The 27981-nt window shown below is 42.7% G+C and overlaps 1 protein-coding gene across 20 annotated transcripts in view; it reads right to left on the bottom strand.

Moving 5' to 3' along the window:
- Positions 1-509: 509 nt before the first annotated feature.
- Positions 510-27981, bottom strand: part of LOC146391933 (ankyrin-2-like) — a 157430-nt gene continuing 129958 nt past the window's right edge. For 12 of the 20 annotated variants that reach the window (XM_084915322.1, XM_084915316.1, XM_084915340.1 and 9 more), the window contains 10 exons: positions 21565-26109; positions 21027-21104; positions 20770-20901; positions 20516-20653; positions 20074-20308; positions 19651-19711; positions 5195-5278; positions 4940-5104; positions 3744-3932; positions 2480-2601 (listed from right to left, as the gene is read on the bottom strand). In XM_084915322.1, coding sequence (XP_084771448.1) covers positions 2587-2601; positions 3744-3932; positions 4940-5104; positions 5195-5278; positions 19651-19711; positions 20074-20308; positions 20516-20653; positions 20770-20901; positions 21027-21104; positions 21565-26109 — 5642 coding nt within the window. In that variant the 3' untranslated portion in view covers positions 2480-2586. The other 8 variants (XM_084915414.1, XM_084915407.1, XM_084915361.1 and 5 more) reach the window with 8 other exon arrangements.

The raw sequence follows: 27981 nt of genomic DNA, 5'->3' as shown, positions 1-27981 counted from the left end.
AGAGGCCTGGTAATGAACTAGTGTGTTGCAGGACACCGGCCCTCGAGGCCCTCCCCACCCCGGAGCTTAAGCCTGGCCAAAATCCCAAACACGTGAGCAGTAATCGAGCTTTTCACATATTTATGACCTCATGTTGTAAAGAACAGAGGGCCAAAATACCTCCACAAACTCTGAGACTGACAAATGTGAATTCAAAGCAGCATATCTGACCCTCCTCTTTGTAACTCTGTAACATTCGTAGTATAAAGATTTAGGTTTTATCAGATACTTATATTATCTTACACTAATTTTAGTGTAAGTCTTCCCAAAGCTACAATCATAAAACCGTGTGAACAGTTGGCACTTTCTTCATCATTAACCAATTTACAGAAAACTCACCTGCTGCAGGCTCAGTTCAGCTTTGACCAGTGTTCCCAGTGTTCTCCCAGAACTCCCAGTGCACAGAAATATCCTTTGTCTTTGCCACAAACTCTTTGAAGTTATATGTGGTGAAAAAATGACAACGGGCATCATTTGAGACATGTACAGTTTTATTGTTGTGCCACAAACACACTGCAGCTCTTTTACCTCATTAGCATTTTTATTTTGATCATCTGATAAAGTCATACATGCCCGCATAAATATTTGCACTGTTAATATGTATATATTGTTATCACCATGGAATTAAGATGCTCAGTTATGAAATCGGTTTTCTCTTTTTGACCTTTATTCTTCCATTGGATCAAAGTAAATGGCAACACGTGGATTGTTACATGGAAAATATGTAGATGAACAGCAAACACACGTAATCATGTCTGAATGCGTCGCAGCCGCCTTATAACAACACAACTGTTTGTCTGCGATGGCAAAGGAACAAACAAAGGTTTACCTGTAGCTTTAAAATACATCCAAACTCTCTCTTACACACACACACACACACACACACACAGCAATAAATAAAGAAACACAGGTGTCACAAATGAAGTGGGTAAAAGCCTCGGCCTGGATTTAAAGTGGCTTTAAAGTCAAACGTGATAACATCCACGACTACATTATTTATGTGTTTAAAAACAAAACTAAAGGACAAGTCTGCTGTTACGTGTCTACAAATCTGACGAGAAGCCCAAAACCAACAAAGTGTTACCTTCTGACTTGCTCACTGGGACCATAACCAGACTGTAAAAGGACCCACTGGTTTCTGGAGCCTTGTTTGACACCATTTATCGTCTGTTGGAGCGATCAGTTGATCTAATTAGAACCTGTGGGCTGTTCATCGTCTCTTTATGTTTCTTAATCACTACCAGAGGTCTCTTCCTGTTGATAGTTCTTCCTTCCGACTGTTACCAACTCATATGGTTTTTGCTCCACATCTATTTTCCGTCCATAATTTGCTAAACGAGCTTGAAGAACACTTAAAGACTGAGATCATGAAACCTGTGATGCCATTTTTCCTAATAAATCAAAGGCAAACTGTCCATTTTCTCACAGACTCAACACTTCATTGTATATTAAAGTCAGTGTTGCAAGCTGCTGCATGCGTGGCCAATGACATGTGTGCAGCAGAGCAGTAAAAGCAGAGCTGGCGTTGGGTTTTTCTGTAGATTTGTTGACAATAACAGTCAAAGCTGTGCTTTAAAAGGGGTGAAAACGCTACGAGTAGCTGCAGGTGAGGAAAAGCACCGACATGAGACACGAGGACATGAGTGCTGCACCGAAACATTCATCATCACTACTTTCTTTCTCCGTATACAGCACGCAGAGGTGACAGAAACAATGCTCCACACGTGCGGGAAGGACAGACACGTAGATAAAACAAGGGCAGATGTGGGAAGACAAAAGGTGTGACCACACAGCCTTTGTAAACAGATCGGCAGGTTGATGTTGGCTGAGTTTCTGATGATACGCACACATTCACACTTTATTCTGTCTGGCATTAATCTCATGTGTACTGTGGCCGTTCTGCAGCTGGTGCATGTACAGCAGGTTCAGGTGGGCTAACGTGGTAAATGCTTTGAATTATTTCAACTTCTTTCCAGTCCCAGCTTGACTTTTTGTTGTCAACTCCCCTATGTACAAATGTTTACATGAGTTCAAGAAGAGGCCGGTGCGTGAGGCGAAACATCCGAGACGCGCCTTTTCTTTCTAATCCGCCTTTGGTGCATCGTACCTACATCACATCAAAGCAGCCGCAGGAAGCGAAACACGAACAAAAATCATCAGGACGGTGAGGGGTGGCTATCTTTGGTCACAATCAGAGCGAACATCTATCGTTAAAGCACAAAAATACGGTTCCAATATCTGACAAACCAAAGAAGAAGAAAGAAAAACTCCAGTGATGAGCAGGGACAGAGGGCAGTTCGATCTGAGGAAGTGTACGTCACCAAAAGCTTTAGTGGATAATGTAGATCAGTGGAAGCAGCTGCTCAGCTAAGGTTTTCATCCTCCTCATCCTCATCCTCGGTGTCCTCACAGTAGCGCTGGAGCAGTCGGTGCAGGTGCTGCTGCAGTGCATCAGGCTGCAGGGCATCTGCGGTGTTGTCCAGGCGCTCTAGGTGCACATGCTTCCCCTGAGCATCCCTCACCACGGTCCTCTTCTGGGTGCGTGAATTACGCATCTGGCTTCTGCAGGAACAGGAAACAGTGGTACTTCATCCAGGATCACAATAAGTGGCTGCAGACTCTGGTCTCTGCCAGGGTCCACGTTTGTTTCATGGCATCATAAAGAACAATAAATGCATCACCTTCATTTCCATGTTAATTAATTATATCGCACCACATGATGCATCATGCTTTAAATGTTGTTTAAATATTTGCATCAGGATTTTAAAGTTGAAAGTTTTTGTGCTTTTTCTGATATTTCAGATTTCTAGAACCATCTATGCAAACTCTTTGCAGAATCATTGTGTTGTTTCCTAAATTCGTAATAATTTTAACTGTGTTGTATCTATACTCATGTGGTTACATGGTGGTGTTACATCTAAAAGGATGCTGGTTTGAGTCCAGCTGGAGGCTTTGTTATTGAATCACATCAAACATGTGGCGACGCCCTTTTAAAAGAATGATGTCACACATCATGTGGACTAAAATGAAAAACAACAGCTGAATCAGCCAAGTTCACTCTTATATTCACAGCCTGTTCTCACTCTCTAGCCTGGTGGAACAAAACGTGGCTGAAACAAGCATCAGAAACGAGCAGAGCATAAGCAAACATTAGCATATGCTGCTGTCACTTTGCTTTATTCCTCACTGGTTGTACCAGTAATGGCACCATTGTTTCATACCAGGAATGTCAGTAATGTGAAATATTTGGTACATATGTCTCTGTGTGTCTGCATCTATTATTGCTACACTGCACATCTCAGGATCTGATGAAAACAACAAAAGTTGTATAAATAATGTGTGCACGTGTCTCTTTTCTGCCCTCACAGACAGTAAAGGTTAGGACAATCACAGTGTCGTCACACAGCACGCTCAGGTGAGGTCATTTCTACACACTCTCATGCAGTCCAACCTTTTAACCACAGAACCGTCATCCTGTACAATCTCTTTCTCTACTATATGCGGCATTAGCACTTTTCCAAATCCTCCAGCATAACTCATTGCCTGGAGGGGGAAGAATGAGGAAAGACAGATCAAATGCTAGAAAGCTCTCAGAAGGTTTTCTCAGCTCAGTGATAAAATGCCTGCATTACACCACGAGTGTGTCCTTTCATCCTCGAGACGTCTAAAAACAAATATTATTCCCGAGCTGAAATCTTACTGACCTTCTCAAAGTCCTCTCTGGCTGAAGGCAGGTCTGCAGCCAGCGACGGGTCTCCTGTATGCTTCTCCATCCTCTCGCCTCTCACCACAGTTGTCTTGACAACCTTGCTGACCTTTCTGCCCTGCACTGGCTCCACTTCAAACTCTGACGCTGTGGCAGCGCTCAGAGCTGGGGACTCTGAAAAGGTCAGCTGGGAGGAAAATACGATGTCATGGTTACTTTGAATAATAGTGGACTAAAGTACAGCAAAGACGTGCCTGCAGTTAACTGGATTTACTCAGGATGGCGTTACTTTGACTTCCCAGTGTGAGGAATCCTGTTTGATGAGGGTGTGTCCTTCAGTGTGCACATTAAACAAATATGACTACCTTCATTCATTTCTGCAGCTTCATTCAAATGAGAAACATCTTGTCTGTAAAGCTCGATCAGGCATTTATTGCTTCTAGGCTGGACTATCTGAACTCTCCAATATCAGCTTCACTCGCTCACCCAAACACATCGGAGAGAAACAGAGACCATCAGAGACGTTAACTTGGGGTGAATATCTTCCCCGAGGACATCAGGCTGATCTACCTGAGCTACAGCCAGACCCTCCACTGGAGCCAGCGTCCAGTTGGATTCAGGCTTAAAACCTTCACAGCTGCATCAGGAGGCCCTGAATTATCCCTTAGTTGAGTTTGTTAGACTAAGCAGTTTGTCTTCGCTCAGTCTCACAGTGTGTTTATGCAGCACTTCTGTATTTAATATTAGCAGCACTCTGGCTCTCCCTGCTCACCTCTCTGCTCTCTTCTCTTTCCCCTCACCTGCAACAGGTTGCAGCACTTTGAGGCAACTGATGTTGTGAACTGGTAGCATAGAAATATAACTCTCCTCATTACCGGATATAAAACAATTCAATTCAATTCAATTCAATTTTATTTATATAGCGCCAAATCACAACAAAAGTCGCCTCAAGGCGCTTCATAGATACAGAGAAAAACCCAACAATCATATGACCCCCTATGAGCAAGCACTTTGGCGACAGTGGGAAGGAAAAACTCCCTTTTAACAGGAAGAAACCTCCGGCAGAACCAGGCTCAGGGAGGGGCGGGGCCATCTGCTGCGACCGGTTGGGGTGAGAGAAGGAAGACAGGATAAAAGACATGCTGTCTTCCTTGCAAAGCAATAGTAGGATTAGCAGACGTCAGAGGCTCTCACCTCCTTCTGATCGCCTCCACTATGAAGCACAGTTCTCTTCACCACCTTTGAAACAGCATCTCCCTCCTCTATCTGGACCGACTCCTGGTGAGAGCCTTCGATGGTCACTTCCTGTGTTTCCATGCCGTCTGGAGACACATATTTACGAATGACCTTCCGCGTGACCTGTTGGAGAGGAAAGTTACTGTAAAGGTTTTCTTTATGAAGGACCAGGTTTTAAGTGTAATACTGATTTCAGTGTTGAATCTTCCTCACTTTCTTCACTACCATGTTGCCATCTTCATCTGTGTACTTCTCTTCTGTCAGGGTCTGCAGTGGGATGTCTGGCAGGTTATCGGCCTGCAAAAGACACAAAATGCTTGCTGTCGGTTCACACCTTCACTCACATTACGCACAATCTACAGACGTCAAAGAACATTTTGCAATCAATATTTGCTATCGGTAATTAATAATAGTCAGCTCCAACAGATCTCTGTATTTCAAGTCCGTCTGAAAACAGTGTCAACGATTGCTGAATACCAGCGTCATTATGGGTCCAAACATTTAGGTTATACACAGTGCAGCTTTCCTTTTTCAATGCACAAGTATCACTTCCAGTAACAAAAGAAAAAAAAACCTAATGGTGACACGACAACATGTGTAGAACAAAGTGTAGAAATACAAATTTATTTTTAAAAAAACAAGCAAAAGATCCCGAAAATGTAAATCTAAAATCAGTGAAATTGGAAAGGACCAAAGTTTCTAGTTGACTCTCTGAAATATGACGTTCTGCATTAGAGGAAAATGAATTTGAGCCGAGTGTATTACACAGGATTAATCTGAAAAGCTCAGGCTGAAAAAGGAGCACCTAAACTATCCACTAAACCTTCAACAGGCCACAGGCGCACTGCACAGTCACGCAGTCATGCTCGTTTACCTGAATGATTACTCTGCGTCGGACCACCCTGGTGGTCAGTACATCCTCCTCTGAGCTATCAGAGGACAGCATCCCTAGCTCCTCAGCTATCTCCTGCACACAACCAGCATGGGTCAACATAGCATGGGTCTACAATCAGCCACTGCTTCTTTTCTCTTGACTTCTACAGCCACAGGTCTCTGTGCAATGCTGTGAAAAACTGAGTACACTGTTACTGCTTCCACAGGAATTAAGAGGGTAAGTAGCAGTAGCAGGTTCTGCTAATCAAATGCATGTGAGCAGAAGTCTACAGCATTCAGGTGTGCATCCACACAAGCAATGAACTCAGCAATGAGCTGCCCAGATTGTTGGCCAGAAATTGTTGCTGTCCATCAATCTGACGTCCAAACAAGTCAAAGTGGAAACATTGTTAGCAGGAGTTAGAGTAGAGGCGATGAGCTGCACTTGGCCTGGGTACGTGCAGTCAGTGAGTTCACCATGAAGTCCCGAATCCCAGTGTTCTAGGGTCAAATGTAAGGCCACCTGTACCGAAGACACTACCACTGCTGAAGAACAAAGGGGGGTCTGAAGTACTCCCACAAATCTGCAACAGAACGGCTAAAAAATAAAAGACTCGAGCTGGGGTAGTAGTCCAAAGACCAGAACTCAACTCTTTACCTTAAGAGAGCTGTGCATAAACAAAAGCATAACTGCACTTTCCCCATATGACTGTATCCTTCATAGCTAAAGGAAATTCTTTTTGCATATATTTAAGGGGGCAATTATCTGTACATATTAGTGGGATGACCTACAACAGGCAGAAATTAAAGCAAACAGGTGCAAATGTCTCTGTTAAAGATTCTTTACAGCAGCTCATGCATTTCATCAACAGTTTGAGATACTGCAAACAAACAAACCCCAAACAGCACACTGGTGTGAGGAAGAAGTGTTTGTGTTATGAAATTTGCAATATTTCTAATATTTATGCACACAAAAGCATTTTCAGTGTCTTTTAGTCTCCAAAGTACAGACTGCTTGCTTCTCTTGATTTAGGAATGCAGATCCACAGCACTGTGCTCATGCTCAACCTCTTACCCGTCCCAGGAAGTCATCATCGTCATAGTATTCTGCCTGATCTCTGGAAGGGAGCTCCTCCAGTACGGGGAGCCCACTGTCTGTCTGATACGCCTCTACATCATAAGCAAATTCAGGAAGACTTTCACTACTGGGAGAGAAGAGATTTCTATCTTCTGCCCGCAAGAAGAGCTGGTTTGCTTGAGTAGCACGCTGAAGGCCAGTATCAAGACTACTCCCAGGTACTGGTGAAGGGGGTTCAGAGATATGATAGGTAATCACATCTTCTGGTTCCGAAAAGTCAGAGAAGGCTTGTCTGCAGTCAAAGAACTCCATATCTGAATCAGAGTGCTGTGGAGATTCAGAGCCCTTGAAGTGCTGCTTTACTGGGACATTCGGTTTACCTAATTCAGATTCGGACGCTTGTTTCTCACTAGTTCCTGTGAGGACCTTCTTAAAGTCTGGTGAAAAGTCTTCGGTGTCTCCAAGGGTTTCAGACTCTCTCTTAGTCAGAGCTTGGCTCTCAAGCTTAGCTGACATAGAGTCGCTGAACACTGACAACAGGAGGCTCCTGTCATTCAAGGACACTTGGCTACACTCAGGAGCTCTCAGATGTTCTGGAAGCATTGCCTGGTAATCTCTATCAGGAGTTGGCGAGGGTGAAAAGTGCTCACTAGATTGTGCTTGCTTCAGGGACGACTCCCACTCAGAGCACCTGTGGGATGCAAATGAAGCTTTCTCACGTGAAGGCAGAATTGGAGTAACAGCTCTGTGAGTTGTGTATGTGCTGTGTTCAGGTAGCTGTAGAGGGACTGATGCCATCAGCTTGTCTTCAGCAAAGAGCACACCTATGTTACTGCTCTGCTGTGTTATTGTTGTAGCAGACCGAAGCTGTGTGTCATCGTCTGTTTGAAACCGTGTTTCCTTTGGTGTCTCAGGAGCCTGGAAGTGAAATTTCAACATTATCTCAGTAGCTAACTAAGAATACCAGAGGGTGAGCTTTAACTATGCAGACAAAGCCTTTTTTAATCCAGAAAAACAAAGCAAGTTTAGTCTGAGTTTAGGGAAATAGGTTTACTGCTTAGAAACGTGCAACAGACTGCAAGAAATGCAACCGTCTGTCATCAGACAAATGAACTGAAGGGAATAATTAGTAGCTCACGACTCATCCCCAGCATTAATGCACTCCATGTTGTTGTTAGTTCAGCAATGTATTTATCCTTTTTTTGTCACACAGTTACACTTTTTTATGTCCAAGTGACATAAAAGGTTACGTTAATCAAAACTAGTTACTCTCTGCTGGATTTCATGCTTTCAGTCTTACCCTTTGAGAGGCTAGCTTGGTCTTTAGATCATCAACACTAACAGGCTGGGTCTTCTTCTGCTTTCCTTCACCATCATTAACATGTGAGTCTTCCTCACAGACGGTGGTTTGTGAAGTTGAGAAGCTTCCGACCTCGGATCCGGGTTCCATCCATTCTTTGTATGACCGAAATTCTGGTTGTAATTCTTTCATTTCTTGCCACTTAGGACGTTCTTCACCAGACTTATCCCCAATTTGAATTACTAACGGTGACATCGCTATTGGGCTTTTGATAAGTAACGATGAAGATGGACCAGAGTCTAATTCCTCCTCTGATTCCGCAGTTTCAGGGCTCAAAGGTCGCGAAATATCATTAATCCAACAATCAACAGGCAAGGCCACAAACTCAGAGTCTGATGCAAAAGAAACCGGAGAAGATGATCTATCTACTGGAGTAGCATTCATAAAATAAGACGACAATATTCTCATAAATTCAGGTACCGGTGAGTCAGGTAACAGTTGTTCAAACTCACCGAGAGACGACACAGATTCAGGTGAGGATGGTCTGTCACTACCAGCAACTTTTGATGATTTGACAATCAACTCGTACTCTGAGTCTGAACTCTGTGAGTCAGTTGACGATGACTCACAAATAGTGCTGTAAGCCTCCAATGACTCTGTAAACTGAGGGATGGGAGAGTCTGGAGACAGCGGCCTGTTCTCATTGAACTCTGGCATTGATTCTGGAGATGATGCTCTTTTGTCAGCCATGTGTACGGCAGATTCAAATGACACAGGTATGTATTCAGAGGACTCAGAGGATAGTGGCCTGTCTGTCTCGTTTTGATCATCAAACAGTGGAACTTCCACAGATGATGGTCTGCGTTCTCCAAAGTCAAATTCTAAATTCAGTGGCGTATGATCTGAACCCAATGCTAAAGGCGACGATGATGATGATCTGGGAAACCTTACACATTCTGACAATGCCACTGTAAATTCTGGTACTGGAGAATCTGGTGAAAGTGGTCTGAACTGACTGACTGATGTCACAGGTTCTGGTGATGGTGCTCTTACGTCTAACACCATGACTGCATTGGGGGACATGGGGGATTCTGGTGAACCTTCATCCTGTGTTTCTGCCTCAGGCAATTCAAATATAGACTTTCCCTGTCTGTATGGAAGTGCTCGTGAAGAGAAAATGTGTTCAGTCATAGGTGGAAGTGACTCTGCCTCCTCTGAATTTTTATCCTTTTCTGTCCGATTTTCATCATCTGTTTCACTTCTCTCGTAGTCTATTGTGCTGTCAACAAACTGTGTAAACCTTTTTTTACTATGCAAAGTTTCTCTGGCACACTGAAGATGACTTGCTTGAGAACTTGGACTCCATCGCTCAGCATCATCAGCGAGATTATACTCAGTTACCATAATTAATGATTCTTTAGGGTCAGGTGGGTCTTTTGATTCATTTAAAGATGATCTGGATGCAAGTGTTTCCTCCATATCTAATACTAAAGATTCAGGTGATGTTGTTCTTTCTTCCGTGCAGAATGGAGCTGAAGCCTGGGATAAACTGTCAGAATCTGAAAAGTCTAATGGTGACATGTTTCTCACACACGTGAAAGTTTCCACAAAACTCTTTGTGAAATCGGGCACTGGTGATTCAGATCCCAGGAGTTCATCATATGATCTTTCGGACTGCGCTGACAATGCTCTCTTGGTAGTGACTTTTGCATTAAATGGAGAATATGTCAGATCACAGTCCAGATCTGAAAACAATGATGATAATGATTCAGAGGATGAGCTCCCATAAAGTGTTCCTGCTGCTGGAGCCTCAAAAACATTTTGTGCAAACCAAGGGAGAGGTGAGTCTGGAGAAAGCTTCTTGTGTTCATCAAATGACCGAGTAGATTCTGGAGATGCTGATCTAATGTTTCCAAGTAGCACTAATGTCCCAGGAGACATGGGCCTGTATTCTGGTATAGATTCAACAGAGAGCGGCCTTTCTTCTGTTTCTGATTCTACTGATTCAGGAGAATCTGGTCTGTTCTCAACACAGAAAATTGTGGACATCAAAAAGTCCCTCACAGCGTACTCGACATCCGATTCGATGGATTCAGGAGAGGATGAGCGATACCCAACATTTACAATGACACGTTCTGGCATTCCTGGTGTGTAATCGGGTATTGGCGAGTCTGGTGACTGCACTTGGTACTCATCTCCAGATGCTACCGAGCCAGGTGAAGAGCATCTCATGTCATGAACTAGTGAGCTTAAACTTACAACAATATATTCATCGTCCGAACATGTTGACTCATGAGATGCCGATCTTTGTACAAAGACATTTTTGGGTACTCTAAACAGTGTTTTCACACAGTCAGGTACAGGTGAATCAGGTGAAAGTTTATCTGATGATAGAGATTCAGGAGAAAGTGGTTTACCAAGTGTTGGGAGGTCTATTTTTAGGTCTGAAAGCACTGACTCAGGGGACATGGACCTTAAAGCACTGTGAGACTCACGAGGTAACTGAATGGGTGAGGCAGGTGAAAGGGGTTTAAAATGATCTTCTGACTGAGTTGAATCAGGAGATTCTGCCCTGTCCTCAAACATCTGTAAAATCAGAGGAGCATATTCTGTTTCTGAAGCCACTGATTCAAGTGACGATGACCCGTGAGCTTTGAACTCAACATTAGTTTCTGGCAAACCCCGTCTGAAGTCAGGTACAGGGGAATCAGGAGAAAGACTTCTGTATTTGCTCACAGATGGTAAGGATTCTGGAGATGAATGCTGGCCTTCTGGGACCATAAGAGAATATAACTCTGTTTCAAAATCAGATAACACAGATTTAGGTGAACAAGACCTGAAGTCTGTATATGATATTGATGATTCTAGATCTGGTCTAAATTCAGGAATTGGTGAGTCTAGTAAAAGTTTAAACTCTGATGCAGCTGATTCAGAAGATTCGGCTCTGTCCTTAAAAAGCCCTGTAGCACACAAATCTCTCTCTGAATCTTCATCTGAATATACTGATATGGGTGATAAGGGCCAGTATTTGACTTCTAACATAGTGGTGTACTGGGGTAGTGGCGAGTCAGGAGACAAACATCTGAGGTCAGACACATCTGATTGGCAGGACTCTGGTCTGTCCTTAACATCAAACATCTGTGAAATCAAAGGAGCATATTCTATTTCTGAAGTTACCGATTCAGGTGATGACAACCTGTGACCACTGGCATCAACATAAGAAAGAGTGGAATTTGGTAAATGACCTGATTTGTTTAGAGAGCCACTTGATTCAGGAGAAGATGATGTGACATTTGCCATTAGTGATACAGGTGAGGAGATTCTATACTCTGATATAGAGTCAAAGGTCAAAGGTTTCTCTTCAGTTTCTGATTCTAATGATTCTACAACAACTGGCCTATCTTCAGTATCAAGTAAGCGGTTAGCTAAAGATGAATACTTAACATCAGACATAACTGTTGATCTAAACTCAACAAACGATGGGTAACGTTCAACTACTCCTGACATGACCTGAGGTTCAGATGAATCTGGTGATTGAGTTTGACTTTCGTCTCTAGATATGCCTGAATCAGGCGATGGAAGTCGGCGTTCATCTGTCATTGATACAAATCGACCCTCTTCAAATTCTAAATCAGAAAAACAAACAGATTCAGTTGAACTGGTCCTGCATTCAGCATTCGAAACACTTGGGGGGTGAAATATAAAATGTTTGAATTCAGGTATAGGTGAATCAGGGGAAAGTGTCCTAAATTCATTTTCAGAATCTGGTGTAAATGATCCCCCCTTCACCTCAAAAAATTCCATGTCCAAAACTTCTAAGTCATTGTCCAGCATGAGAAATGTAGGTGATGATGACCTGCTTCCAAAAACTAACACACCTTCTTCTATATCTGGGTTGAATGGTGGTGGTAGAGGAGAGTCTGGAGATAGAGGCCTAAACTCATTAATGGATGCCCATGAGTCAGGAGACCATCTTCTTATTTCTGTCACTAAGTCTTCAGGTGACATGGGCCTATATTCCATGACTGACTCTGGTGAAAGTGGCCGCAATTCAGTTTCTGAATTGAAAGACCCTGGACTGCCAAGGATGCAGGACTCAGCAGGACTAAACTCTGATGAAAAGGAAGGTTCAAAAAATAAAGCAGAAAATTCCTTCTCTTCCACATCTGAATCAAATTGAATACATTCTACATTGGTCCCAGTATCATCAACTATTTCAGCTCTGTTTACAAAACCTTCTCCTACATAATGAGGATCATACAGCTGACATATCATCTGGTGTGCCCTAAATGTTTCATCAGCTGCTGACATCTTGTCTTCAAGATTGGAAGCTGACTGAGGTGAGTCTGTTCTCTCATCTGTAAAGACCACTGAAGTTGAGAAGCCATATTCAGTATGTGAAAGCAATGACTCTGGTTTGGAGGACCTATATCCAAAGGCAGCTGTGTGCAATTCAGGTACAACAGGTCTGAAGTCTTGTAAGGGTGAACTAGGTAAAAATGGAACGCTTCCATCTGCAGATATTACAGAAACATGTGATAAAGGCCTCCTTTTGTTGTGGTCTGATCCATCAGTTGACACAGCTGATGAGTGACACTCTGAAATGTTAGAAAAGTAAGGGAAAATCGGAGGAACTGGGGAATCCGAGCAGATGCCTTTCAAAGAATCTGGAGAATCTGTAATTTCCTCCAGCAATAAAGACCTGTTTTCTGACTTAGAATCAGGTGACAATGGTCTGTCCTCTGAATCCTCCAGAACATACTCAGTTTTTGTTCCAGCATACTCAAAAAACCCAGTTTTACTTGTCTCTCCGACATAGTGATGATCATGTATTTGAGAACTTAGCTTCCAAAATTCAGCACCATAAACAAGTTTATAGATGGGCACTTTAACCTTCTTTAAGGACTTACCACTACCAGCAGTCTCTGTAAACTCTGTGACTCCTGATTCGGGAGATTTGGGTGTCTGTTCAGTACAAGTTATGTCTACACTTGATTGTTGAAGCTCTGAATTTGAAATTAGTGACTTAGAAAGTAGTAATTTATGATCAGTAAATGAAATTGATTCAGTAAGACCTGTTTCAAATGTCGGTGTTGGAAAGTAACCACTGTCTTCTCCAGAAATTTCAGAATAAAGAGATGAAGGTCGAACTGCAGAGCAAAATGATAGAGCTGAGTACTCACTCCTTGACGAAAGAGAAACGGGTGTTAAGGGTTTTCCAAGAGTAGCTGTAATGGCACATAGCGCTCTGTCTTCATCAACAGAATCTGGAGATGAAGCTCGGTTTTCAGAGAATAATGGTTCCAGAGACACAGACCCGTATTCTAGATCAGAGGAGAGTGAATCAGGTGATGAGGATCTTTCCATTGTAGCTGTAATGTAACCTTCTGACAAAGCTACTTTAAAATCTGGGATGGGTGACTCAGATGTAAGAGCCATGTCTTCATCAACAGAATCTGGAGATGAAGCTCTGTTTTCTGAGAATAATTGTTCCAGAGACACAGACCCGTATTCTAGATCAGAGCAGAGTGAATCAGGTGATGAGGACCTTTCCATTGTAGCTGTAACATAACCTTCTGACAAAGCTACTTTAAACTCTGGGATGGGTGACTCAGGTGAATGTAGCCTGTCACCATCAACAGAATCTGGAGATGAAGCTCTGTTTTCTGAGAATAATGATTCCAGAGACACAGACCCGTATTCTAGATCAGAGCAGAGAGAATCAGGTGATGAGGACCTTTCCATTGTAGCCGTAACATAACCTTCTGACAAAGCTACTTTAAACTCTGGGATGGGTGACTCAGATGTAAGAGCCATGTCTTCATCAACAGAATCTGGAGATGAAGCTCTGTTTTCAGAGAATAATGATTCCAGAGACACAGACCCGTATTCTAGATCAGAGCAAATTGAATCAGGTGATGAGGATCTTTCCATTGTAGCTGTAACATAACCTTCTGACAAAGCTAGTTTAAACTCTGGGATGGGTGACTCAGATGTAAGAGCCATGTCTTCATCAACAGAATCTGGAGATGAAGCTCTGTTTTCAGAGAATAATGATTCCAGAGACACAGACCCGTATTCTAGATCAGAGCAGAGTGAATCAGGTGATGAGGATCTTTCCATTGTAGCCGTAACATAACCTTCTGACAAAGCTACTTTAAACTCTGGGATGGGTGACTCAGGTGAATGTGGCCTGTCACCATCAACAGAATCTGGAGATGAAGCTCTGTTTTCTGAGAATAATGGTTCCAGAGACACAGACCCGTATTCTAGATCAGAGGAGAGTGAATCAGGTGATGAGGATCTTTCCATTGTAGCTGTAATGTAACCTTCTGACAAAGCTACTTTAAAATCTGGGATGGGTGACTCAGATGTAAGAGCCATGTCTTCATCAACAGAATCTGGAGATGAAGCTCTGTTTTCTGAGAATAATTGTTCCAGAGACACAGACCCGTATTCTAGATCAGAGCAGAGTGAATCAGGTGATGAGGATCTTTCCATTGTAGCTGTAATGTAACCTTCTGACAAAGCTACTTTAAAATCTGGGATGGGTGACTCAGATGTAAGAGCCATGTCTTCATCAACAGAATCTGGAGATGAAGCTCTGTTTTCAGAGAATAATTGTTCCAGAGACACAGACCCATATTCTAGATCAGAGCAGAGTGAATCAGGTGATGAGGACCTTTCCATTGTAGCTGTAACATAACCTTCTGACAAAGCTACTTTAAACTCTGGGATGGGTGACTCAGGTGAATGTAGCCTGTCACCATCAACAGAATCTGGAGATGAAGCTCTGTTTTCTGAGAATAATGATTCCAGAGACACAGACCCGTATTCTAGATCAGAGCAGAGAGAATCAGGTGATGAGGACCTTTCCATTGTAGCGGTAACATAACCTTCTGACAAAGCTACTTTAAACTCTGGGATGGGTGACTCAGATGTAAGAGCCATGTCTTCATCAACAGAATCTGGAGATGAAGCTCTGTTTTCAGAGAATAATGATTCCAGAGACACAGACCCGTATTCTAGATCAGAGCAGAGAGAATCAGGTGATGAGGACCTTTCCATTGTAGCGGTAACATAACCTTCTGACAAAGCTACTTTAAACTCTGGGATGGGTGACTCAGATGTAAGAGCCATGTCTTCATCAACAGAATCTGGAGATGAAGCTCTGTTTTCAGAGAATAATGATTCCAGAGACACAGACCCGTATTCTAGATCAGAGCAGAGAGAATCAGGTGATGAGGACCTTTCCATTGTAGCCGTAACATAACCTTCTGACAAAGCTACTTTAAACTCTGGGATGGGTGACTCAGATGTAAGAGCCATGTCTTCATCAACAGAATCTGGAGATGAAGCTCTGTTTTCAGAGAATAATGATTCCAGAGACACAGACCCGTATTCTAGATCAGAGCAAATTGAATCAGGTGATGAGGATCTTTCCATTGTAGCTGTAACATAACCTTCTGACAAAGCTAGTTTAAACTCTGGGATGGGTGACTCAGATGTAAGAGCCATGTCTTCATCAACAGAATCTGGAGATGAAGCTCTGTTTTCAGAGAATAATGATTCCAGAGACACAGACCCGTATTCTAGATCAGAGCAGAGTGAATCAGGTGATGAGGATCTTTCCATTGTAGCCGTAACATAACCTTCTGACAAAGCTACTTTAAACTCTGGGATGGGTGACTCAGGTGAATGTGGCCTGTCACCATCAACAGAATCTGGAGATGAAGCTCTGTTTTCTGAGAATAATGGTTCCAGAGACACAGACCCGTATTCTAGATCAGAGCAGAGTGAATCAGGTGATGAGGATCTTTCCATTGTAGCTGTAACATAACCTTCTGACAAAGCTAGTTTAAACTCTGGGATGGGTGACTCAGATGTAAGAGCCATGTCTTCATCAACAGAATCTGGAGATGAAGCTCTGTTTTCAGAGAATAATGATTCCAGAGACACAGACCCGTATTCTAGATCAGAGCAAATTGAATCAGGTGATGAGGATCTTTCCATTATAGCGGTAACATAACCTTCTGACAAAGCTAGTTTAAACTCTGGGATGGGTGACTCAGATGTAAGAGCCATGTCTTCATCAACAGAATCTGGAGATGAAGCTCTGTTTTCAGAGAATAATTGTTCCAGAGACACAGACCCGTATTCTAGATCAGAGCAAATTGAATCAGGTGATGAGGATCTTTCCATTGTAGCTGTAACATAACCTTCTGACAAAGCTACTTTAAACTCTGGGATGGGTGACTCAGATGTAAGAGCCATGTCTTCATCAACAGAATCTGGAGATGAAGCTCTGTTTTCAGAGAATAATGATTCCAGAGACACAGACCCGTATTCTAGATCAGAGCAGAGAGAATCAGGTGATGAGGATCTTTCCATTGTAGCCGTAACATAACCTTCTGACAAAGCTACTTTAAACTCTGGGATGGGTGACTCAGATGTAAGAGCCATGTCTTCATCAACAGAATCTGGAGATGAAGCTCTGTTTTCAGAGAATAATGATTCCAGAGACACAGACCCGTATTCTAGATCAGAGCAGAGAGAATCAGGTGATGAGGACCTTTCCATTGTAGCGGTAACATAACCTTCTGACAAAGCTACTTTAAACTCTGGGATGGGTGACTCAGATGTAAGAGCCATGTCTTCATCAACAGAATCTGGAGATGAAGCTCTGTTTTCAGAGAATAATGATTCCAGAGACACAGACCCGTATTCTAGATCAGAGCAGAGAGAATCAGGTGATGAGGACCTTTCCATTGTAGCCGTAACATAACCTTCTGACAAAGCTACTTTAAACTCTGGGATGGGTGACTCAGATGTAAGAGCCATGTCTTCATCAACAGAATCTGGAGATGAAGCTCTGTTTTCAGAGAATAATGATTCCAGAGACACAGACCCGTATTCTAGATCAGAGCAAATTGAATCAGGTGATGAGGATCTTTCCATTGTAGCTGTAACATAACCTTCTGACAAAGCTAGTTTAAACTCTGGGATGGGTGACTCAGATGTAAGAGCCATGTCTTCATCAACAGAATCTGGAGATGAAGCTCTGTTTTCAGAGAATAATGATTCCAGAGACACAGACCCGTATTCTAGATCAGAGCAGAGTGAATCAGGTGATGAGGATCTTTCCATTGTAGCCGTAACATAACCTTCTGACAAAGCTACTTTAAACTCTGGGATGGGTGACTCAGGTGAATGTGGCCTGTCACCATCAACAGAATCTGGAGATGAAGCTCTGTTTTCTGAGAATAATTGTTCCAGAGACACAGACCCGTATTCTAGATCAGAGCAGAGAGAATCAGGTGATGAGGATCTTTCCATTGTAGCTGTAACATAACCTTCTGACAAAGCTAGTTTAAACTCTGGGATGGGTGACTCAGATGTAAGAGCCATGTCTTCATCAACAGAATCTGGAGATGAAGCTCTGTTTTCAGAGAATAATTGTTCCAGAGACACAGACCCGTATTCTAGATCAGAGCAAATTGAATCAGGTGATGAGGATCTTTCCATTGTAGCTGTAACATAACCTTCTGACAAAGCTACTTTAAACTCTGGGATGGGTGACTCAGATGTAAGAGCCATGTCTTCATCAACAGAATCTGGAGATGAAGCTCTGTTTTCAGAGAATAATGATTCCAGAGACACAGACCCGTATTCTAGATCAGAGCAGAGAGAATCAGGTGATGAGGATCTTTCCATTGTAGCTGTAACAGAACTAGCCTGAAAGATCCTCAGTGAGTGGGAGGAATCCGATCTAAACAGTTCTTCAAGCAATACCACTTCTGGCGCTACTGGTCTACATTTTGTTTCAGAATGACGTGATGGTAAATCAGCAGCTTTATCTTCAACAGGGTCTTCTGAATCAGCTAGAGAAGATTGCGGCCTGGTTCTATAAAAGTGGCAGTTTGCCACCCCTACATACTGTGGGTCACAGATTTGAGACATGAGCTTGCAGTGGTCTGCATCAAAAGCTAAACCACAGACTGGTATAGAATGTTGTGTTAAAGATGAAGATTTGTCCTGACGAGGTGAAAATACCAAAAACTCATTCTCTACATCAGCACTTTCATAAGCTGCTGTTTCAGGCATTTCAACATTTCCCTCTTCTACACTAACTACTGTTTTAATCACCAACAGCTGCTCATTATCACTAACAGAGCCAAGAGAATCAGGAGATACTGTTCTTTTCTCAAAAAGCAATGGCATAGCCTCATACTCTGTATCTGACAGCATAGATTCTGATGATGATGATGAGTGGTAATTAATGGTAACAGGATGATTCACACATGATATATATTGTGGTATGGGAGAGTCTATGGGCAAGTCTTCATTTAATGTCACAGACTCAGGGGAGTACGATCTAATATCTAACATTGCTGAGTCTGGAGACATTGGCCTGTATTCGGTTACCGACTCTGGAGAAAGCGGTCTTTCCTCAGTACCAGAAAGTGAAATGATAACCCAGTTGCCAACATATTCAGATACTAACTCCATTGGTGTTGCTGGTTTGTTCTCATTTTCAGGTACATTCTGTTCAAGCGACAGCATTTTTTCAAAATTATCCTCATCATCAGGATGACCAGCTAAAGTCTGATTTGTATTTTGGGTTTCATTCATGCTACTCGTGAATTTCACATCAAGACTGCCTGTATAAGAAGTGTGGTGCACATCACTCTGAACCACAAACTCTGAAATGTCTTTATCAGCCTTTGTTTGCCTATCACCTGCATGAACCTCATTGTTCCTGACTTCTTGCTTTGTGTAATCAGGGGAGTAAGTTGTAGGTAATAAAGACACATCCTCACTATCTGAATCCACAATCTCAACATCGCATCCATACAGGACCTTATAAAGTCGGCATGAAACTTCATCCATGTGTTTTGGGGCCATTTGTTTTGCTTGGGTGCATTCTGTCATCACATTGAGGGGATAAGAAGGGAGTACAGTAGTAGGTTGAGTGGGAAGCATTTTTTCACCAGCATGTTGTTGTGTAAGGCGTAGTTCTTCATCAGTTTCTGTAAGTTCCATCAACAGTTTCTGAAAGTCTTGCTCCACTTGCTCACACTCGATCAAACTGTCTCCAAAATCAGTCATTGACAACGGTCGACTTTCGCATACACCTTTCTGAGAACTGTCGGATGTCTCTGCCCAAGGCAATGGTGACAAATGATGAGCTTTGTCTCCAGAGTGGGTTCTTTGCAGACACTCTAAGCTCCAATCCTCTCCTCCCTCTGCCCCCTCATCTTCAGCAGCCCCTTCATGGTCACATCGTTCAAAAGTGGGGAAGGTGGACGTTGGGGTAACTTGGGCACATAACTTGGGTGCCCCTTTGTACATAGGGTGTAGCACATGGGATCGGAGATTATAGGGAGAGGTGCAGTACAATGTGAAGAAAGGACTTACTTGTTTAAAACTGCCAGTGTGTACCAAGTCTGTCATTTCCTCATATGTTCTTTGTGATAAGCTGCAAAGAAAAGAAAATGTAGAAATGCAGTGCTGAGACAAATGACCAAAATAACCCAGTATCGGCCTAGTCACTCATATTACTGTAAAATAATATATTTCACAAGTTTAAGGAAATTAAACCGACAATATTTAATGCATAGTGGTAAAAACCGTATTAAGTTTGCAAATCTGTGTCAAAATGATCACTAAAAGGAAGTAATAAAGGAAGCATCTTAGCAAACCGCTTTTAACCTTAGCAATGTGTTCCTTGTTTCTCTCTGTTGAGATGCAGAACAATTGCAGAACATGTGCACGGCTGTCAATAAACAACTAGATAATGTGGATGGGGTGACATTAAACGAAGCATTCAGAGAAACTCACTGTGTTGTTTCCATCTCTTTTTGTGGCTTGTCTTTGTGAACAGTTCTAAGAAGGCCTGCTGCTGTGGAGTCTGTCACCGGTCGTCCTGTTGTCTCGTGAAGTGATGACAAACTGGATGAAAGGTCTTCTGCTGACACTATGGGAACCTGTTGTCCTGAGCGTGGACTCTTTTTTGCAGCCTCTGTACGCTTGCTGATCCTGGGGCTGTCAATGTCTTCATGAAGAGCAGAGAAACCTGATCGGGCACACAGGACAGGAAGCCTTAGAACCTCTCAACATCCAACAGCTCACGGTCATACCACTTTGAACAGAAGTTAAATGAAGTTTACTAGATTCTAGTAAACTTCTAGTAACTAGAAGACATCACCTAATCTCGTGCATGAATCTTACAGTTTTCCTGTTTTAGTATTGTATACTCAAAGTATTTGGTTAGCTTGTGGACCTTCACTATGGTCCTGTGCTATGGTCCACTCGATTTCTGCATACGTATGTGAGGTTTCTTCTTCAGACGTCCTGCTTTCAATAAGGTGAACAATATCCATTCGATTGATCTTTGTCAGTCTTTTGATAAGTGTCGCTTCTGTTGAAACAGAATAAAAGTTTCACTTCAAAGCTGACAACAAGATTTCTTTACTTATTAAGTAAAAAGCAATAATTCTGAGAAATGTGTACCAACTACAGGAACTAAACACTGACCTGTGGCAAGATTTCCCTCCCTCTCTGTCCAGACTTTCAGAAGAGCATGGCTTTGGTCTTGAAGTGAGTTGGGGTTTCCAGTTCTTATCTCATTGATCCTCTCCTCACTGAAGTCAAGCTCCTGTGCCAACTCTGTTGGCGAGAAGATGATACAGTAACAATTGTGAATATTTGAAGATACATCTGGTGTATCTTGAGGGCCTGCCAACTATGCATTGAGCTTGAGCGCTTCATCGCCGTGATGAGGTGTCACTCACCCGTCCAGCTGAAGCCAAGGTGGTCAGCTATAATGGCCAACCGTTGCTCTTTTCTCTCTGCTTCATCCTGTGGATCTACTGCAAATACCACCAGACAGCCATGAGCGGTCAGAACCGCAATGTGTTCCAAATGATATGTTCACAAAAAGTAAAACACCTTCACTGGCTTTCTTTTTTGTGTTCTACTAACGATGTCTTTGCATAGGATTAATTAAGGATCCAGACCTATACCCTAGAGCATGATGTGTCATTTCAATCAATTGTTGCCATTACATTTAATTGTTCTGGATATTAGTCACATTTTAATCTTTAAAGTTATTTTCACAAGTTTGATAAAGCCTTTAAGTCAATCTTGAGATTTTCAGCACACATACAAGGAAAGTGAGACATCATTACAAACAAAAACACAGCTCAAGCAACATGTTTTTCTTTTTACTTCAAGAAGACATAATCACAAGAGACAGAGAGGCAGCACCTTTAGCTATTGTACTAATGAGGCACAAGAGATAGAGAATAGCCCCTTAAACTGGGGGGATACCTTGACTTTGGACTTTATCGTCTGGGATTCGCTGCATCTGTGTCTCAACAGGTTCGTCCCACAGTGGTCTAATGGGAAAGATGTCTCCTGAGGGAGGGAACTGCATCTCTGGGAAATGTTCTCTTTCTATGACTAAAGGATCAATGAGACTGCTCTCGTCATCTGAGATGGTGGCCGCAACCTCTTGCTCTCTGTCTGCCTCTGCCAACCTTGCCACCAGTTTTGCTGCTTCATCACTTATCTCTTCAAAGAACTCAACGGGCTCTTTATAGGGCTCCCTTTTTTCTTTAGTGGGTGTTGTTGAATGTGACGACTGACCGCTTTTGCCTCGGACTGGCAATCTGGACTGAAAACCCTTAGATTTTGCCGCCTCAGCACTCAAAGGACGACCCTGTTCTTTTTTAGAGGACGCCCTGGGAGACTCCCCCTCACAGAAACTCTTGGCTTTGGAAGATGGAGTCTTGGTTTTGACATCCACAGAGGGACCTGTATCTGTCTCAGATTTTCTCCTTGTATCCTTTTTCACAGGGACCTTAAGTTTTTTGTCTTGGTTATTTTCAGCACGTTTGACAGTAGAGTCAGGCTTCATCGTGCTAGCTTTAACTGGAATTCTAGATTTAGATTCAGAAGTAGAGATGGCCTCTTTTTTAGGAGTGCTGGAAGGGGAAACTGCATGAGATGGAGAATGAATTGTTGATTTACCACGGCCTTGAGAAGAAGTAGGCTTAGCTGGTGCTTTGACTGGAGTCTTTTTAACACTACTGGAAGCGCTTTGTTTGGATTTTCCTGTTGTTTTGGGGGCTTCTATTACTGACTGTGGTTCCTCTGGAGAAGAATCAGAGGACTCTTCCCCCTGCTCAGAGTAAACTGATCTAGTGATAGTAGTATCTGCTGTCTGTACATTTGTTATCATTTGACCAAGCGAACTTGTGTCTAAATCTAAGCATCTTTCAGTTATCTCTGCTTTCATCTCTAGAAGTTCTGGGGATGTCTGATCTTTCTTTGTAGGTTTAGCTGAAGCTGAAATGCCCATTTTGGGGATTTTAGATTTGGAGGCATCAGCTTTGCAGCTTGGCTGTTCATTTTCAGGCGAGGACTGAAGCTGTGAATCAGCTGTTTCTTTGGATTGCTCACTGTTACCAGTCTTAACCTCTAGTGTTAAATTGAGACCAACTTCCGGTTCTGTAGCAGATCTTTGACTCTCTTGTCTGGGCTCTTCTAAGATAGGCTCCTCTAAAGGCTGTTCTCCTATCTGGAAAAAGGCAAAGCCAACAGCCTCTTCCTCGTAGCTCCTCTTTGTCATGTCAATAGCACCACTGCGGGTCATCTCAAAGAGCTTCCCTTCTTGGAATAGAAAAGGATTGGGCTCACTGGTGGGAGTGCTCTCTTCTGTTGGTGTCCTACCAGGTGTGGTGTCTGGAGACTGACGGTCAACAACCAGATTCAGTATCTTCTGTTCCTCCTCTTTTACGCGAGCTTCAAAAGTGGCATCATCCTCCCGCATTGCAGACCAAGACTCGGTATCTACCCTTGCAGTGACACCTTTGGACTCGGTCCTGGGAGGTTCCAGTGTCTCGTCCTCCTCCTCTGTGTCATCGTAGATACAGACCTCTGGTTTAAACGTTTCCTGTGTCTTACTTGTAATAATAGTTTCACAGAGTCCGGCCTGATCTCCTTTAACTTCATCTGTGACATTACTACATCTTTTCAGCACACCTGTCTGTGGTTCACTAATCTCTAACTCTTGACCATGCGTATCATCTCCTCTACCTTCCCTTGACTTCCTTAAGCTTTCTTCCTTTTGCTCATCAGTCCTATTTTTAGTATTTGATGTTGATGCCTTTGTGTTGCTATGGTCTTTATTGGCTTTTCCAGATAATGGGCAACTTTCTTCTTTTTTCATTTGGGATTTTGAATGATGCTGGTCTGAGACAGAGTGAGGTCCCTCTGAGGTGACACTGGTTGATGATGTGCTCTTGGCCTCTTTGCTGTGGCATCCATCATTCAAACCTGCTGAAAAAGGAGAGGGAGGTTGTACTTTAATAAGGGGATCAACAAAAAGAGCTAATTTTGAATCCTCTGTGGGTGTACTGAACCCACATTCACTTTGCGATAGCTTCTCACTTTCACAGCTGTCATCCCCTATTTTGGCATCTGCTGGAGAAAACAAATCTTTTCTAGACTTCGTTTTGTTCTTCACGTCTTGTTCCATTTCATTAAATGTTTTTATTTTGGCTGCCATCTTAAACATCTCTTCCTCAGGAGTGATCTTTCTCCTAGCTTCATGGCTGTCTGATGCATTATCTTCTTCTGGGTCTTCAGGGATGACAGCCGGTTTTGATAGAGCAAAGAGGAATGAATGATCAGGGGGTTTGGGGTTTACCTCATAACTTACCTCTTCAGAACTAGGAGTGTCAGGGGAGAGGGGGCTCTTACCAGAACTTGTCATCTGAGACGTCTGCTCACAACTGTCATCATCAGCACTAGCCTCATGGTCTCGAAGAAGCCTACTGGGCACAGTTTCCTCGGGGAATTCTGCATCTTTGGGAGGCTCTGGATGGCTATAGGATTTGCTAGGTAGACCTAGTGGGAAGAATGGGCAGCTTTTTAGCTCTACAGGACTGCTCTCTAAGGAGTCATGAGGAGGTGATTCCTTAGTTGGGCTGGGTTCAATAGAGTCTGGGGATTTGTGGGAGGAATTTTCTTCCATGAGAGGACTACCCTCTAACGAGTCTCTGTGGCTTATTGTTAAAGAGTCATCAGCTAACGGACTGAGAGCATCTGCGTCTTGTTTTAAAAGTAAGTCTAAGCTTTCGTGATGCTGAGACGAGGATCTAGGGGCTGACGACCCAACTAAAGACAATACTAGCTGATGATCGGGGCTTTCGTCATCGCTAAGAAAAGTTTCTATAGTCTCTGAAATTCTTTTTGTAAGCTTTTGTGGTTTTGACTCACTCCTCTTAACAGATATAGACTCACTTGTAGTGTGGTCATCTGTAGCCTTGCTGGAAGAGACAAGGAGGGTCAATTCTGTAGAGAGTTGGTCACCAGTGGTCCCTATACCAGAATCCCCACACTTCTCTGTGTCTTTACTCTCTTTCTTTACTGTTGTGGCAGCTGGTGCCAAAGTTGTAGAGGTCTGCTTTACAGTTTTGGGAGAAAGACCTAGACTTTCAGGGCTTGTGCCCGGAGTGGCTAGACCCTCGTGTTTGTAACTGTCCTCAGAGCTCAAATGAGAGGATCCATTTCCAGAACTTAGGGAGTCTGCCACACCCTCATGTTTAAAGCTGCCAGAGCTATCATCAAGGCCACCGTTTCCAAAGTCTACAGTGTCAGTTAGCTCTGAATCAGCAGAGGGTTTTATGTCTTTGTCTTGCTGACTGATCAGTTTCTTTTGGGGTTTGGAATCCAATGACACTTCTCGCTCTTGAGGGACGTGTGAAGCTGCTGCTTTCGTCGTGGATTTTGTGTGGATAGTTTCAGATTTAGTGCTTTTTTCTGATTTGGATGAAGAGGATGTTTTGAGCTGAAATAGCCCCGACTTTCTCTTTGAGGGGTCTTGACCCGTTTGGAATGCTTGCATCAGCTCTTTAACTGACATGGTCTCTTCAAGTTTTTCAGAATCAGCTTTAGGGGATTTATGCGGGGCCTGCTTTGACTTAGCGGTTTCTTTGGCTTTTGGGGAGGATTTGCTCATAACAGGCAAATGCGTAGGTTTGCTTCCAGTGACCTTTTTGCTCTTTTGCTCTGCCTCCACTTTCTGTTGTAAGGCTTTGACTTTGTCCTTGATTGATCCGATGGGAGTTTCTTCAATCACTGGGGATACAGGGGATGCTGGGGCCTTGGCTGTGGGCACGCTTAGATGACTCCCTGTTTCTGTCGATTCCCCTGTCTTCCCCTGGTCTTTTCCCTTTCGTCTCACTGGCTTTTTAACATCACCAGTGGTGGGTTTGTCATGTACTTTGGTTGGAGTGGTTGGTTTTGTACTTTTGCGTAGCACAACATCAGTGAATCTTTCCTGGAAACTTGTCTCTTTTTTGGCTTTAACTTTAGAGCTTATTGGTACATCCAGCAGGTATTCTTTAAGGTCACCACTGTCCTTGATGGCTTTAGGTCTGGGAGTCCCTCTGTTACCTCTACTTTCCCGTAAGACGAGCTCTTGATTTTCTAAAGCTGCCATCTTTTTGGCTTCTTCTATCTCACTGTCTGAGAGGAGAACCCATTCCTCAGCCATTCTAGCTGCTTTCGCTGCCTCCTCTGCCACCTCACCCTCATACGTTCCACTCCTCAGTATTTCACTGACTTTCTCTAGGTCCTCTTTGACTTTCTCTAAGTCTTTTTCCATTGTTTCTAACGCTTCTCCAGAAACTTCCTCGGTCCCTTTCTCTAGACCACACCCTCCTAAGGAAGGGGATTTCTCAGCGGAGTCTGCAGTCAAGATGACAGTCATTTTGATCAAATCTTGTTTCATCTCTGACACGTCGGATAGAAGATCTGGTTCTCGAATCAGCTCTGATTTCAGGACTGACGTCTCCGTCTCTTCATCTTCCATACGGAAGAAGAACAAGTAAGGAGTAAAGAAAATTAAAAATTTAAATGAAAGGAGACAGACATTGGAGAATGTGGTCAGGACAAGATTGGAGCACACCGCAGGGATCATAGGACAACAAACTCACAATGGTTTCTACTGTACACCAGGGAATCAAAGGACTTAGGCTTGTAGTTTCATATGTCTGTGCTGTGGTAAAGCAAATGCTAAACACATACCAATGGGAAAGGATATGAGCAGGAAATAACTTGCTTTTACACTTGCATCCACACTCACAAGACAAAAATACAGATCAAAACTGGAATTAATAAAAAAACTAGCATGTGATGGAGAAACCAACAAAACAAAGGAAACCAAAACAAAACATATGAAACAGAAACAACATCAAAACATCTCAAGATTGCTCAGATGTATGGGAAACGTCACTATCTCTATGAAAGAAAGCCAGTGATAATGTAAATGGCGTATGAGGATTTGCCATGTTTAGCTCTATTGCAAAGCTAATATATTTTATTTCAAAGAAAGGAATGAAGGAATTCTATTTCACTCCATTCTGCTTTTGACTAAATCAGCATTTGAAAGACAACCGTAATGAAAACTCACAAAAAAAGAAACAGAAGCAAAAAACGGTGACATACAGAGCAAACAAAATGAACTCTCACTAAGAGGACGTTACATATAATCACACAAACACACAGCACACACATTCATTTGTAAGTATGGCAAGTTATTTCCATGCAAAGTAAAGGGAAATGATGATGGAGAGGTCATAGAGAAGAGTGATGAGAAAGTTGGTACTTAGTTGCTTGTCTTCTTTCAGTAATGTGGTGAGTTCTGGGCCCGTTCATTTAGCAATTTCAGTTTTTAAAATGTCAGTGACATTGATACTGAAAATACACACGGTCCATAGAGTTTTACTCAATAACATATCCTTTAGAAAACGTAACGCTAACAAATATGGGTTGATTTGTTAAATGTATCTAATTAACATGTTTTGTGACTTTTTCCTGAATGTTCACATTACCACGAGACAAGCCATGGTGGAGGGGAGAGGGGGAGGAGCCTGACTACACTAGTAGCCAACTTCAGGAACTTAGAGCATATGATACCAGCACAACCCCAGCACAACATGGCACAAACTGCACCACAACAACAATACTGGGAAGAAAAAGGAAGTTCAGAATTAGGAAGGTGGAGTCTGGATGTGCTTCACTCATGACGAATCACATTTTGTCCTTTCTCCTTTTAAAGGTCATTTATTCTGTTACTATATAATGGCTACAGTCATTTAACTCACATCCCACAAGCAGCTGTGAATCATTTTACTGTTGAGAGTCTCTTTTTGATCTAACCAATGCAGAACGAAGTGTGGAAATGCAGAATAAAAGCCCAAATTATGCACAACACAACACTAGCTGCACCTCTCCACCCACCTGGCCAATCAGGGCCAAGTGCAACCACATCAGCAACCACGATTATGACAGTGTTAGCGCTACGCTGGCTTTCAGGCTAGCACATAGATATGTATATATAGGCCGTCACATAAACATCACCACAGTATGAATGAAGATCATATTTATGTACATACGTAAGTTGCATTGTTTAACTCTTTCTTCGTATCTCCAATCTCGCATTGTCAAGGTCAAAGAATGAAATTGGATTAAATTGAAACAATGAGGTGTAAATCATTATAAAAAAAGAAAAGTAGAGAGAAACATAACTTTGAAAAGATGGACTTCAGGGCGAATGTGTATGAGTCTGGTTATTCCTCTGCATTCTCATTACTAATGTTAGACTTATTCACACCATTTATGAGATATATTATTTTGATTAATAAATATATGCATTTTTATCAAAGAGCAGCAACC

Source organism: Perissodus microlepis, chromosome 3 (assembly GCF_051167445.1).
Source record: "Perissodus microlepis isolate ML-2025 ecotype Zambia chromosome 3, ASM5116744v1, whole genome shotgun sequence".
In the NCBI taxonomy this organism is placed as follows: domain Eukaryota; kingdom Metazoa; phylum Chordata; class Actinopteri; order Cichliformes; family Cichlidae; genus Perissodus; species Perissodus microlepis.
This window is presented reverse-complemented; position numbering and strand designations above follow the sequence as displayed.